The 16,056-nt window shown below is 33.0% G+C and overlaps 1 protein-coding gene and 1 pseudogene across 1 annotated transcript; both read left to right on the forward strand.

The window, feature by feature from the left end:
- The first annotated feature begins 7,081 nt into the window (after positions 1–7,081).
- LOC147387314 (cysteine-rich repeat secretory protein 38 pseudogene) lies at positions 7,082–7,825 on the forward strand (annotated as a pseudogene).
- A 43-nt stretch (positions 7,826–7,868) lies between these two features.
- On the forward strand, positions 7,869–9,742 carry LOC147387315 (cysteine-rich receptor-like protein kinase 8). The gene is made up of 6 exons (XM_086421107.1): positions 7,869–8,023; positions 8,115–8,236; positions 8,314–8,524; positions 8,646–8,883; positions 8,983–9,133; positions 9,217–9,742. The coding sequence occupies exons 1-6, from the start codon at positions 7,939–7,941 to the stop codon at positions 9,544–9,546; spliced, it is 1,137 nt and encodes a 378-aa protein (XP_086277233.1). The 5' UTR covers positions 7,869–7,938; the 3' UTR covers positions 9,547–9,742.
- Positions 9,743–16,056: the final 6,314 nt, after the last annotated feature.

Consider the following 16,056-nt stretch of genomic DNA (forward strand, 5'->3'; position numbering starts at 1 on the left):
ACATGAATAGTTCTAGTGATTCTTTCATAAGTCGCAAATTTGATTTAGCCTAGCATCAACTAATGTGAATATGATCCTTCCACTTGGATTTCAAATTTATTGGTTTGATAGTCGAGTTTGCAGTTTGAGAAGGCAATGTATTGTCCAAACAATCACCCCAAGCTAGGATTCATGGATACAAAAATATGTTGGAGATTGACTATTATAATCAGAATAGTTTCACTAATTATATGTTCTTGTTTAGTATCACGAAATACTATTTTTATTCCGTACGCGGATTATCCTTTCGTGATTAAGGATGATTGAAAAATTGTTTCTGGTCTTTAAAAATTATGGTAGAGATTATGGGTACGGAGATCAGTTTACGAGATTGGAAGGTGTTAGGCACCGTCAGAATGGTAACTTACCAAGATTATTATGGTCATTAAGGCTAGACCTGCTTCCAAACTCTGTTCTCAAATAACAAATTGCAAGAAATTTTTTATAGATGATCTAAGAACCATTAAACACATGAAGAAAAGTTTTCAAACAATATTGGATACTTGGTGACTTTCAACGTATTGTGCCAAAGGCCCTTAAGCATATCTCCTAGTTTTAAATCACAAGGTATATATCAAATTCAATAACTAGTACACATTCAAGCAAAGAAAGAAAAAATAACACTTAAAAGTTAACTTCTTAGTGATTCTTTAGCAGTCCTTGTTATCCTTCGAATTGCAAAGCCTTCTCTTGCCGATGATTGAATTTGCCAATATAAATGAAGATCCGATAAGACACTTTCCTGTAAAATTTTGACAAGCTTTGCACATAAAGCATCTAACATGCCTTAGTGCCAAGAAATTAGCTCCATGGACTAGTTTATCACAATTTTGGCATAGAAATGCATCATCTGCTTGACAGTATAATGAAGCTCGAAAGCTGCAGAGCTCGCAGAAGATCATGGTTCTATTGTCCGAAACCACTTCGGAGTACTCGGACTGGTTGAAGTCACTCTGGTTTCTCACTTCTTTCCTTCCTCTGCACATTTTTAGATGTTTAAGATAGCATGGCATGGGACTTGCAAGGAACAAAGCCTTTTATAAGAATGGTAATATTCAATATTGTAGGTAAACTCTCATGCAGATCATGAAAAATATATACCCTTGAATTTAGAAATAATGTCAGAAATGCCACTACAGGTCACATTGGGATATGTATATATCTTGCAATTGAAGAGCTCTTTTGCATAGTTTTTGGTTTTCAATGTAGTCTAGCTTTTCTTGGGTAAGGAAGTTTTCATAAATCATAGAAATTACAAAAAAACTATAATTGAGCCTATAATGTGTTAGTGGTTCTTACCCAAGTCTTTAATTTTCTCCTTTATTTTTCATCTTGATTCATGGATATGCTTCTTGGAAAGAAAATTAGGGTCTTCTAATCCGCTTGATTAATGAAAGTTTTGGGCTTAGTAAATGTGAATATTGTATTCAAGGGGTTTTTGAGTAATTTTCCCTCTAAAGGAATCTTATCCATTAGAGAATCCAAAAACAGCCAAAAAATAAAATAAAAAATTGAGAGTATTTGATTGATTGATTGAACATTTTAGCATTAGAGAGATAATTGAAGAGATGTCCTCATGAAACATGGCTTTCATGAGTGGTTATGAGGTCAATCTGGTTTTCTTAAAGTAGGTGTTGTATGGCTAGGATTTAAGGTCTTTAAGGAGGGACCCATCAACCTCTCCTTACACTTCTCTTTGTAAGACAACTTGGGTTGAGTGATTTGATTTCTTAGGAACACATTGGTGTCTAAGCCACACCTTTAAGTTACATGTGTCAAAAGGACTGGAAGGGATGTCTTTGTCCACAGTTTAACTTGGGGTTGTGCTGAGCCCATGTCTTGTTGAAAGCTTCATCTGCCAAGTATGGTGATGGGACTTGATTCTAGGGTTCCATTTACCTCTTCTCTTTTCTTTCGTAGAAAAGGGTTAAGGCTAAAAGAAGTTTTAGGGCATGTTTGCTAACTTCAATTTAAATGCATGTAATATGCAAATTTGTGAGAAATGGATGCCTATTTTTTTTAATTATTGGTAAACTTGTTTTTAATGAGTTCAATAACTCGATGTTGACAGGATTTGAACCCAGGCCTTTGGTATCATCACTCAAAGACTTTACTAACTAAGCTAGTTGACACCTGCAAATAGGTGATGATTTAATTTAAGTAATTTACGCTAGAGATTTTGAGTTAGAGCTCAATCGAAGGCAAACTTCTAATTTTTAGAGAAAAAAATTCTTACATCTTCATTTAAGCTCAAGATTCATAATTCATATTGAAATACAATTTTTTTTAAATATTTTTTTATATTATTATTATTATTGATTGGTAAACTTATTTTTAATGAGTTTAAGGTCTCTGGTATCATCACACAAAGACTTTACCAATTAAGCTAGTTGACTGCTGCACTAAATATATTTAGGATAAGCATGGCGTCGCCTGGATGCACATTTTTTATATTATTCATAACAGAATTCATATAACACCATTTGATATTACCATAGGATTATTTTTAAACGGGAAACTACAAAACAGAGCAAACTAGAAGCCAAAGTTACTCTCCCTTGAACCACTCGGTCAGCTCTCCTACAAAATCTTATGATTATTATCCAAAATCGAATGACTCTCTAGTTTCATTTATATTATTAGCTATCTTGATTAGTAAAATTATTTCATTACTGAACAAGAGATACCCTTATACGCTAAATATTTTAAGGGTTAGGATCCGTGGACACATGGAAGTAAACTTATATGTTCACACACCATCTCAATCGTATAAATACTAAATTCAATTGTCGAGATTTATCTTCAAGATTTGTGCTACATTCTTAGGATACTTCTTTTATCTCGACCCTTGGATTTCACATGTACATGGTCAAGATTGTGAGTGAACATATGTGTTACCTTTCCTTTTGTCTACTGATCGATTGTAAAGCTTGCTAAATAGATGCAGAGATAGAGATGTGAATTAAGACTTTGGGCAAGTCAAATTCGTTCCACAGGGATAGTTTGGATTCAAAAACTCATTCGGATAAACAGTCCAAAACAGAATTGGAAAACAGATTTTTTTTAAAAACAAAATTGATTTGTTTAAAAATAGAGAAGAAATTAATAACTAATTTGTAAATGAAATTAAAACTACAAATAGAGATTGAGGATATAAGAAAGAGGGTTTGGAGAGGTCAATTCAACATTTGCAGTTCATCCAAAATGCTGATTTGTTCTAATTATAACTTGATCCACGTAGCAAGTCATTGCTCGTGGATCGGAAGATAAATCGAGTTAAACATTGATGGTAACCAAAAAGTATTCATGAGAATTCCAACTTCAAACAAGTGTAGCTGACTTATACTTCAATTCTTCACATAGCATGATTGTTCTTGAGCTTATCTAAGTAACAATCATCTAAACTTGATTTGAATGTATAAGTTTGCTAGTCTTGTTCTAAGAGGAATTTCAGAATTAACACATAAAGCAGAAAGAAAGAATTCAAAACAACATAAGTAGGATGAAATTGCTTCGGCATTCTTGACCTCTCTACGAAGAGTCTAGCCGATCATCGCAAGATTCATATTGCAGAAATTAATAACAGAATGAAGAACATGGGTGAAGAAGATGATGATCAATCTAAAATCCTTATTTATAGCTCTCCAACAAATTACAAAGATAAAGAATTGAGCACTCTTGATGTTCTCACTACACTCAAAAGCTCTCTCAATAGAAAATTACAGAGAATTAAAAAGAGGAAAAATAAAAAATTAGAGAAGAAGTGAGCAAAGAGAAGACCCCTTCTCTAAAATCAACCCTCCAATTTATAACATTCGTATTCGGGTAATCGGGTCAACTTTTCGGATGATTTGCTTCGAACGACCCATTCAGTTACAACCACCGAAGTAATTGGAAGCTTCTGTGAAAATCTCGAGGACAAATTCCTCAAAATCACCGCGGAGTACCAAAGCCTAACCGCGGCCCGGTGACGTGGCGCCCAAATCGATCGAGGTTTTTCTGAAAACTTCCTTTCGGCTTGCGTATTGTAAGCGTAGTTGTTTCACGATTTGATAACTTCCACGTGCGCTTTATTTATCTACAATTAATAATAAAATCTCACTAGCTCTATTATTTTGGATAAATAATTTAATTTTATAATTATTTAAAGGAACTAGCATTTATAATGTGACAGAATCCGGGAAATTACGGTCCCAAAGTCAAGTTATTGGGACCTTATCATCTACCGATCTCAACCCATATTTTAATAACATATGACATAATAGTTTGGATTTCTTGCTCATCTTATTTGGTAAAACACCTTCTGTTTAAACCTAACTCATCCACCAAACAAGCCCTAAGTGTTACTTTCAAGTGAGTAGATGGATATCAAGTAAAGGGCTTAACCATACCTAACCAAAAGCACAAGTCCATAATTAGTTTTGACATTTGAAACCATGTTTTGTATTGGAGTACTTGTTATCATTGACAACACGAGCCAATAAAAGATACCATGTTCATTCTTACACTCCATGTTAGGTGTAGAAATCCTCCCATCAGATGCCAATTTTTTTGATAGTGATGGATGTGGAGTCAAGAATATGCTATCTCAATGGAGGATAGTGGATCCTAAACCAACTTCTTTTCTCACTTGGTCCAATCTCTTTGCCACTTCCTCATCTAATCATCGATTCTAGATGGCCAATCTTGCAAATTTTTGTTTTTAGCTCCAGTACCGAAGGGTTGACATTTTATTTCGAGGATAAATCTCAGCCGTTGGATTTTATGTTTGTGGATCCCAACCCATATTTTAATTAGTCGAAAGTATTTAGGTTTTTCATGAATATTTGTGGTTTCCAATCAAATTTCCAATTCTCCTCTACTTTTACTTTACCATTGAACACGCAAGAAAGAGACAAATTTTCTCAAGATAAAAATATATTTTTCAAACCAACTCCTTGGCAAATGATTTTCTCGTCGAAGTTAGAAATTTCTTTTCCTTGAACCTTCTCCTCACAATATCATTTTCTCCCAAAATAATGACATTAATACGTTTCTTGAGAAGTTGTGTCGGTTTATAAAGAACCATAGATTTCTTTATTTGTATCTCGGGAAAAGGAATCTGTGGTAACCTTGGCACTGCCATGTCAGTTTAGTGTCGAACGAAGTCAGTGTTGATGGCTCTTATTATTAGTACTACTTATCAGTAAGCCAGTCGATGCGGTGGGATTTGATCTTAGGCCTTTGGTATCATCACTCAAAGACTTTATCAACTAAGTTAGCTGACATTTATAATTTATTTAAATAAGTTTATTATTATTAATTTTTTTATGGGTAAGTTGGACTTGAACCCATAACCTCAAAGTTGTTTTGCAATGTGTCGAACCAACCAAACTATGGGCTAAGCGAAATCCTTGACATTATTATTTTGAAATAAAAGATACATAATCATTAATCACCGATTGTTGATCTGCTTAACCGATGATCATTGATCAATCCATTTTTTTTAAACGGTAATGGAAATATATTATCCATGATCAATAATTGTTGATCAATTTTGCCAAATGATTATTGATCAGTTGGATATACACTCAAAATTTACTTGTTAATATTATTAAACGATAATTGATCATTTGGATTTGATTTTTAATTTTTAATTTTAAGTTCCATTTTTGTTATAATTTTTATTTTTATTTTTTATGTACAATAATATTTTTAGTATTATTTTATTAATGATTCTCATAAAAGGTAATTCAAGGTACATTATTTAGCTTTGGATAACTATTACCTAATAATATGACCAATAAAATCATTCAAAAGAGTGCCTTATATAATTTGGATGTGAGAACAGTTGGCACATTTAGGGTGCTTAGGGCCTTAGAGGCCAATTATAAAGAAGGCCTGTTAATTGAGATGACTAGTGGAACATTTATGATTCTAAACCGAAATTTAGTTGACTTTGGCTGGGAGAAATGTTTTTCATGCACTCCAAGGCCAAAAACATTAATATTGCTTCAGTTTTGATCAACAAGGGAGGACCATCACATTAATGATTTATGTGTCCCAAAGAGTTTGCTTTCTCTAGTTGATTCTCAGAAGGCGTTTTTTCAGGTACCATGCACCAAGACACTCTTAGGTCATGGTGCACATAGTTCCCACATTCGAGTCTAGCGAAAACTCAGTCGACTCAAAGTCGATGAAGTCCTCTTGTGAATCAACATGAAAAATGGTCTATATATCAGCTAGTCAATTTTGCCAAGTCTGCTTGAAAATTCACCCCGTCGTGGTAGAAACTTGACCAACATGGTTGGGGTCCAAGAGCAATGATGATGCATTTTGTGTTGAGTTGGGGTTTCGTTGACTCAAGAAATAACACACGGTCTTGATGTTGATATGCATTATCGGGATACAAATAAAATCTTAACCGTTTTATGTTGTGTTTAGATGGTTGGGATCGTCTGTTATTTTTTGAGTCATATTAATCGAGTAATAGAACCTGACCCATTGATGTTACATTCCAGACAACTATGACAACATATATAATGCTTTATGTGTCTATTGACTCAAATGGTAACACATGATGTTGATTGCGAAAACACAAAATCCAATAATTGAAAATTATCAAGATATTAGTAAAATCCCAACCGTCGTATGTTGTGCTTACATGGTTGGGATCATTAGGTCATATTCTTTTTAGTTAACAAACTGATCAAATGAACAAATAACATGTCGCCTACGTTTTTCCTTTTTTGAATTTTCAAAGAGGAAAACTAAATTTCTCGTCAAATTTTTTTTTTCCCTAAAGTATAAGTCTCATTTGTTGTGATCCTCGTGGACCAGTTGATGTCTTTATGTTTTTTGGGGGACGAAAATTTTATATAAATCATAGGAGAATTGCAACCTCAGAAACAGTCTTTCTAATTGGAAACAAACCTTTGGACATAGATTTTGTTCAAATCTTCAGTAACTAGTTTACCTTTCTCTACCACATGTTGCATTCTTCTGTCTCAAATTTGCTTCTATTATGTTCTTCCAAATCCCTTGTAGAGCAGATGGAGAGGTGATGGTTCTACAAACTTGTTTCAATTCGGAAAATTACACTTCAGGTAGCCAATTTGAAACCAATCTCAACCACCTCTTCAACTTGTTATACGCCAATGCACCTCTTAATGGCTTCAACGCCACCATTACGGGTCAGGATCCGGACCAGGTATATGGTCTTGTCCAATGCAAAGGAGATAGTTCCCCCGAAGATTGTCGTAAATGTATTAACACTTCAAGTATCGAAATTGTTCGATTATGTCCTAATCAAAAACAAGGAGCCAGTCATTATGGACATTGTCTCTTACGCTACTCCAACAAGCTTTTCTTTAATCAACCCGAAAATAATTTGAAAATCTATGCTTATGGGGCAAAGGATGTGTTGGACCCAGTTCAATTCGATCATCAATTAGGAGCTTTGATGAACAATCTTTCATACAACGCTGCACATAGTCAGTCCAAATTCGCGACGGGTATGGTCAGTTTTATGGATTTTCATCATATATATGGGATGTTACAATGTACTAGAGATTTGTCGGAATCCAACTGTAAGTCTTGTCTACAATATATCATCGGAGACCTTCCGAATTGTTGTAACACAAAGCCAGGAGGGAATATTTTTGCGGTGAGTTGTGTTTTAAGGTTCAAGGTGTTTCCCTTCTATAAAATCTTACCATATCCACCGAATGTCGATGCTACTCCACCAACTCTTCCATCACCAATTGAAGTTTCTACAACTAATTCAACCAGAAGAGATGGCAAGTAGATTTATTTAAATTATTATTTTTCCATTTTGAACTCATATTCTTCTTTTTATGGGGAAATGACATTGTATTAATTAATGTAGGAAATGAGAACAATTTGAGGATCGTTGTGATTATGGCTATTCCTCTTCTCACTGCAATGCTTCTAATCTCTTATATTTTTACTTGCCTATTGTGGAGGAAATCTATGAAAAAAAATGGTAAATAACATTGACAACTTATCCTTTTTGTAGGGAATTGAACATGATTAATTCGATTCAGTGTAACCCAAAATTTGATTTTTTTTTATAGATGTTGGAGATATTACAGGCGAGGACTCGTTTTTAATGGATTTGAGTACAATTAAAATTGCCACTAAAAATTTCTCTGATGCTAATAAGCTTGGAGAAGGAGGATTTGGCCCTGTTTACAAGGTAACATGTAATCAATTATTTAGTCTAAATTTTTAGATTTTATTGGACTTGTTTAACAAATATATGCTTTTCGACAGGGAACACTATTCAATGGGTGTAAAATAGCCGTGAAAAGACTTTCAAGAAGTTCGATGCAAGGATTAGAGCAGCTAAAAACAGGGGTAGATTTAGTTGCCAAACTTCAACATAGGAACTTAGTAAGATTGTTAGGTTATTGCTTAGAAGAACAAGAGAAGTTGCTCGTGTACGAATACTTACCTAACTCGAGCCTCAACAGGTTTCTATTTGGTATGAAAAATCATCTGTCTCATCTTCCTTATTATTATTATTATAATTTGTTCTTTAAAAAAAAAATACCTTTAGAACATCGTCGTCTATGTTGAATATAAATTGCGTTCGAATGTGACAGATCATGTTAATCGTCTAAGGTTGAACTGGCAACATAGGTACAAGATCATTACAGGAATCGCTAGAGGGCTACTTTATCTTCACCAAGATTCTCAAGTTACCGTTATTCATCGTGATTTGAAAGCTAGCAATATTTTGTTAGATAAAAACATGAGCCCCAAAATTTCGGATTTTGGCTTGGCAAGACTTTTTGGTGGAACCCAAACTGTTGACAAAACCAATCGAATTGCTGGGACTTAGTATGTCGAGAATTATTATCCTCGTTATTATGTTCAATTTGGCTGATTTTTTTTCTTTTGCTATAAAATAAAATATTATTGTTCATCAATGTCCTACAGTGGATATATGGCACCAGAGTATGTGATTCAAGGGCACTTCTCGACTAAATCAGATGTATTTAGCTTTGGAGTTTTAGTTTTGGAGATCGTAACAGGTCGAAAAAATACTAGTTTCGACACTTCCGATTCTTCCACCAACCTTCTAAACTATGTAAGTAGGCTTATAAGTTGATTACCCGTTGGATGCTTCATTTCGATAATCAAACACTTGATGGTTGTACATACTTGTATCAGGTGTGGCAGCATTGGATCAGTGGAAACATTTTTGAATTGTTGGCTCAAACTCTAGGTGAAAATTGTCCAAGGAGTGAAGTTTCAAGGTGCATTCATATTGGGTTGCTATGTGTTGAAGAAGCTGCAGTGAATCGACCCACCATGTCATCGGTTGTTCTCATGCTTGATAGTAATTCAGTAAATATCCCAACACCTTCGGAGCCCACATTTTTGGTTAAGAAGGGTAAGTCTAGGTCTGATAATATAACAAGAGAAGGTAACGAGTGCTATCGATGTACAAATAAATTAGGAACATGTTCGATAAATAATGTGACGATAACTGATCTTTAGTCTCGTTAGCTAGGAATGATGGGTACACATGGGCGGCCAAAGAGCATCAAATGGAGAGAAGTACAATACAAAGGAACGGTGAAAAGGGGGGAATTTATCGTCGAAAGGAAACGTTTTTGTTCAATATAGTAACAATAACAGGGATAATATATCAAATAATTATATGGAAAATGAAGAGAAGGCTGTGTTTGTCTTGCTTAGAATAGTATCTTAATCTCGGTGTAAGATACTCTATTCATTGATTTTGTGTTTGTGTTAAAAGAAATATTAATTTAATGGATCAAAATAATTTGTGTTTTTGTCACAAATAATTCTATGGAAAATGAAGAGAAGGCCGTGTTTGTCTCCCTTATTATAGTTACCTTATATGGTGTTACTGCATATTCAATATTCTTTGTTCAATGGTTTGGGATCAACTTGTCATTTTGGTCTTGGTTGAAAGTTGAATGTTCTGCCGAAAGATATTGAAATGGTAAGAAACTTTGAACCATGTTTGCGATGATAAAGAAATGGACCTAATCGTATTAGCCTATTATCACTATGTGAAAACTGAAAAGTTTGACAAGAGAATTTGAATGGTCAAATCCCACAAATTTTAGAAATCGATGACGGCCTATATCTGTTGAAATTTTTTATGTTCCTCTATTTGATGGCTTAGAGCCATCATCAATTTGATGGTTTTGGTCCGTCGAAAAAAAAAATTTGACACCTTGGCCTGTCGAATTTTATGAAATTTGACGACCTCATTGGACTGTCAAATATAGATTTTTTTTTTTCTCATTGTGTAAGGTGCTATGTTGTCTTCCCTAATGTCCTCATACTCCCCACTGTAAAAGCTCGTGGGACTAACTCATCCTCACAAAACCGGCTTGTAAGGTAAGGATTGCCATATGTTTATATATAGCCCAAGGTCATGATACCCAGGCAATGTGGAATTATAGCTCACACTCCCCCCATGTGTAATGTGTCTCCTACATCCCTGTGGTTACCCGCTCTAATACCATGTAAAAGCTCATAGACCTAACTCATCCTCAAAAAATCGGCTTGTAAAGTAAAGATTGACTTAGGTTTAGATATATAGCCCAAGGTCATGATATCAGGTGATGTGGGACTATTGCTCAGACCCACATGGAAGGTTCTACAGAGTTGTAAAAGTAGCTTAAAAAATAAAAAAACCTTTTTTGGTTTTTCGTTTGTTTGTTTGCATGATCAAAGGAATTGAAAAAGAAGGCTACTGAATTCCAACATTTAAATGAAGTATTTTATTTTATTTTATAATTGATAAGCCTGTTTTTAATAAGTTCAGTAACTTGGTGCTGATGAGATTTGGGTAAAGTATGACCCAAATTATGAGTCCAAGTGAACCATATTCTTTAAATTGGTTATTTTCTATAATTATTAGTGTATGTGGCACTCAGTTATTTATTTATTATTATATTATTTTGAAGAAATCTAACATATATAGTCCAACAAATAGATGGCATTTTTAATGTAAATACTAGATGATTGAGGGGTAGTTTGATTAAGGGCATTTAAATAGTTTTCATAAGTTTGATTAATAGTTGGAAAAATTGTGGAACGTGCCCTCTTTGTAGTATGAGGAAGAGTAGCCACCTAAAGTGTAAGCATTTATTACCCCTACAATTTCTCTAATTTTTAAATTTTAGATATTAAAATTTAAGACACTTGTCTGTATGAGAATGTTCAAGACTTTTAATAAGTTGACGAGTGGTTTTGATGAAGACACCGGGCAACAAGAGGTTAAGTCTTTGACATAGTTTAAAGAGAGAGAGAGACAGAGAGTTTTGACTAAATTCAATTGAAGTGGGGTTTTTGTTGATCCATTGTTTCCAAGAATCAAGGGATTTAGGAGAATTGGATTTGAGACGTTGGAGAGAGATTAAAATATTTTTATTAATACCATTAAATCACCTTTTCTTTTTATCACACATGTCATGCTCATCTTCCTTCTTCAATTCATACTATACTTCTAATACATGACTAATATTATTTTTAGAAGATGAGCGGCTTAAAATGATAGTGAACACGTAAACAAGTTGAAAATTCTCCATTACAAAAAAATTCAATTTGGTGGTTTCTTTTTCTCTAAAAATTATGACTTTAATATGAAATGAATGTGAATCAAACAATATAATGTAGGATCTTCTTTGTTTTTTTATTTTTTATTTTTTATAGCATGAGAATGTTTTTTTTTAGTTTTAATTTTTATATATGTTTTGTGCGTGTTTTACAAATGTGTTTAATTATTTATGAGGTTGAGGATCTTAGGGATAAAATATTCACCCTAAAGGGAACAAGTTGAATGAAATGGTCTTAGATAAAAGAAAATACCCTTGAGAAGGATCCAGTGTTCTAGGATTGAGAGTCTGGTACAACTGGTGTGAAAATCGACGAGGAAAGCTTGGCTAAGCTGGTGTGAAAATCAAGCCTTGTACATTTCACTATATTTATTTTTAGAAAAATAATTAACGTTATACATATTTGTGTGTTGATGTTTCTATGGATTTATTGAATACGTTGTATATGTTTTGAAGCATGCCATGTTTTCTTATTATTTTTATAATCTTTGAAAAGAAAGGAAGATCCTATGGAGTTTTAGGACTTATGGTTATTTACCATAAGATAAACATTAAGATAAACTCGCTCCGACTTCATTGATCTCTCTATAGAGAGTTTAGCCGAACATCGTGAGGAACAAATAATAATAAGATAAAATATAGAAAACAAAGTAGAGATGACAATGGAGGTTTTTTGTTGCTTTTTGATTCCGAAAACCAGCTTGAAGCTCTTTGATTACACAGTTTGAAAAAACTTGGATTACAAAAAGAAAGGGGAAGAGAGGGTTCATTTAGCTCTCACTCTACAAGAACTCTCCTTTTCACAAAAACTAAAAAATTACAGAGTAGAATTAGGAAGAAGGGAGAGGGACCCTTTTCTTTGAGAAAACCCTTCTATTTATAGATTTTTCTTTCGGGTTTTCGGGTCATATTCGCTTTAGTTGCTGCGAGACAAATCCATCATTACAATGGCTAAAAGGTCTAGAAGTTTCAACATCAATCTCGAGGCCAATCTCCCCAAGATCATTGCCAGCGCACCACAAGGTCACCGTGGTGCGGTGATGTGACGGATTTTGACTCCAAATTTTGGGTGAATTATCCACATTGGCTCTCTCTATTAATGAAATAGAATAGGGAAAAAGGAAGATGATGACAAGTATCTGTATTAGATGGAAAAAGGTGAGTGGTTTTCCCTTTCTTAGCCCTATGCCAATGTTCCCTGTCCTACTGCTAGAGAGTCAATCCTTGTCTGCTTTTTTTCTTTTTCTATTCATTAAAACAAAGTTCAGTCCCCTTCTATTTAAGAGAACGCAGGATTCTCTTTTAAAAGCCTTAGTTTCCATTTGTTTTCTTTTTCTATTCTTTCTTTTTCTTTCATTTTTGATGTTTTCCTTTAATTTTTTTCTTTTTTACTTTATTTGTTTATTCTTTGAACGAACCAAAGAGATATTCTCTTTTTAATTGGGTTTAAATGGAAGGGGATATGATCCCACGCTTTGCAATTGATTTGGTTGGTTGATTGAGTTTTAATTCAACCGATCGATTGGATTTTAATTTAAATATGATTAGTTGATCGAATTTTATTTCAATTTTTTAATTTCAATTAGATTGGTTGATTAAATTTTATTTCAACTTTTTTGGTCAATTAAATTTTAGTTTGAATTCTGATTGGCCAATTAAATTTTAGTTCAAATTTTGATTAGTCAATTGAATTGCAATTTGAATTTTGAAATGGGTTTTAATTTGATTAATTGATGAAATTTTATTTTTATTAATCGATTTAATTTTAATTTCAAATTAATTGGACTTTGATTTCAATTTGATTAAATATTTTTTTTAAGTAATTGATTATTTGAATTTTTAATTTCGATTTGATCGGTCGATTGAGTCTTAACTTTTATTCGATTGATTAAGTAATTTTTAATCTTGATTTTAGTTGATCGGTTGAATTTTAATTTAAAAATTTTCAAGTTGGTTGTTTTATTGAAATTAGAGATTTTCGAACTTTTTGTCATTTCACGTGAAAATTTTCAATTTTCCTAAGTGTGAGATTTCTAAATTAAGCATTTAAGGGTATTTTAGTCACTTTTTAGAATTTTCGTAAATTTCTCCATTTTCATCGATTTGGGTCTCGTTAGACTCAATATCATATTCTAAATGCCATAAAAGTATTTTTGAGACTTTTCGGAGGTTGAAAATTTGTGAGGGGTATTTTCGTCATTTTATTGATTTTTGTCAATTATTATGAATATTGACATGAGGTTTCTTTTAGTCTAATGTGATTGTTTATAAGTCTTAAGGTCTCATTTTTCTAGCATTATGAGATCTCTAAGTTATCAAAATGTGTAGCGAACCTAAGCGTATGTACTTACTAAATCGAGTATATGGTACAGCGATCCTAAGCGTGCATAATTCTATGTTGCGTGACAAAGAGAAAAAAAAAAGAGTAGAATTAGAAGACAGAGGGAATTGGAAGAATACTTATCGTAAGTTTTTGAGTTTTTTGTGCTTATCATTAGGAATCCACAACAACTGGGTGACGGATCATCAAGTCAAGTGAATGTAAAAAATGAGGTATCTATAACTGGTCTATGGTATCATCACTCAAAGTCTTTACCAACTAAACTAACTGACACCTACATGATTTTGCTTTCTTGTCAACATCGCGTTCTCTCAACCGTCAAACGCTACAAAGGATCCTCTCCCAAATATGCGATTGCCTTACCACGTTGTTTTAAGGAACACACATAATGCAATAATAATGGTCACACCTTTACCTATCTATACCATGGGTGATTAGATATGAGAACATTATCTAATTGACACAAAAATTTTAAAATTTACCAGAACAACACACACTTCATTTTAATTTTGAAAAACAGTAATTTAACATTTTTAAAATTAAAATATTTTACCAAAATGGTAAGTTACTCAAAAAAGGAAGATTTGCAAGCACCTGAATGTCCTTCTGTAATTTGACAATAAAACCCTTCTAGATGTGGGGATTTTAGTTTGTCTGTGTCTTCACCCAATCTCATCTTCATTATTGTCGTTAATCCCTCTAGTAGAGGGTGTTCACCGTCGTTCCAAAAGTCGGTGATGGCGTTTGTGGTTAAAGAGAATTACCTTTAGCTCATTTGCGACATTGGGTCTTGAAATATTATCAATATTTTGATAACCAAGAAACTCTTTTTTGACTTGGGCTAGCTTTTTTTGTTATGAACCGATCTCTCTAAGTGTCAATGAGACTTGTTTGGAGATGAGAGAGAGATGCTTGTGAGCATGGTGGGTAGGGTGGTTGTTTGGGGAAGATGTGAAAATGTAAAGGGCGAAGAGAGGTTGTGAGAATAGAGAGAGCATAAGAAGAATAAAAAATGGTTCGTGAAATGTTCGGTGGGATGAACATTTCCTATTTAGTAAAATAGATCTTAGATTGTCCATTTACGAAAAATTAAAAGAACGGTTCAAAAACGATAAATTATCATTTTGGGGATTAAAATGAGTAGGGTGCCGTGAACATTTACACAATTTTTCCCAATGTGAACAATGAGACCTAATATTATGTCTGGTAGTTATGTGATACTCATGGGTACGATATATGTGGGAAAAGGTAATGTGAACCGAAGGACAAGACAAAGCCTAGACCGACTGACACGTTGCTTCTTATTAACTAAATGTTAACCCTAGTTAACAAAGTAAAAAATCGTGGGTTTTATTTCTTTTTATTTGAAAAAAAAAATCTGCCTGTATCAAATTAATTAGACTCTAATCATAATTAGATAAAATTGAGGATTTAATGATTAATGTATTCATGTATATATATATTTTAAACAAAATCTAATTGTAATGAGTACGTTTAGAATCCTTTCATGTTTCAAATAAAATTTATTTTTCACTGTTGAATTTTCTTTGTAAATTTAAGGATTCTGTATCCATCTATTTTCATAACCATGTTTGGATGAAGCCTGAAATTTTTGATTTTTTGATTTTTTTTATAAATTATTTTATTTTATTGAGTTTTTCAATGCAATCTAGATGTGCTGTTGTGTTGGATTGGCAATGTGGTAATCCATTTTAAAAAAACAATCCTTAATAAAACTTATAGTCTTGCTAAGTTAGTAAAGAAAGGTTTTTCTTATACAAAAACTCGTTGTACTGCTTATAAGATTGAAAATTTAATGGTGTTTGGCTCTCAAGATTTTTAGAAATCCAACACCACATCCTTCTATGGAAAATCTTTGATTTAAAATAAAATCTCATACCTTAACAAAACAATTTTTTTTTAGCTTATATAATGTGTTGAAAATGGATGATTATCAAATTTCCAACTTTAATTTAAAATTAAATTCAACTAGAAAAATTAACTCTCTTTTTTTAGATTTTTTTTTCAAAGTTTATAAAATTTTCTAGATTACAATCATACATGAAACTT

This window comes from Akebia trifoliata, chromosome 13 (assembly GCF_017979445.1).
Source record: "Akebia trifoliata isolate Shusen 1 chromosome 13, ASM1797944v1, whole genome shotgun sequence".
Taxonomy (NCBI): Eukaryota; Viridiplantae; Streptophyta; class Magnoliopsida; order Ranunculales; family Lardizabalaceae; genus Akebia; species Akebia trifoliata.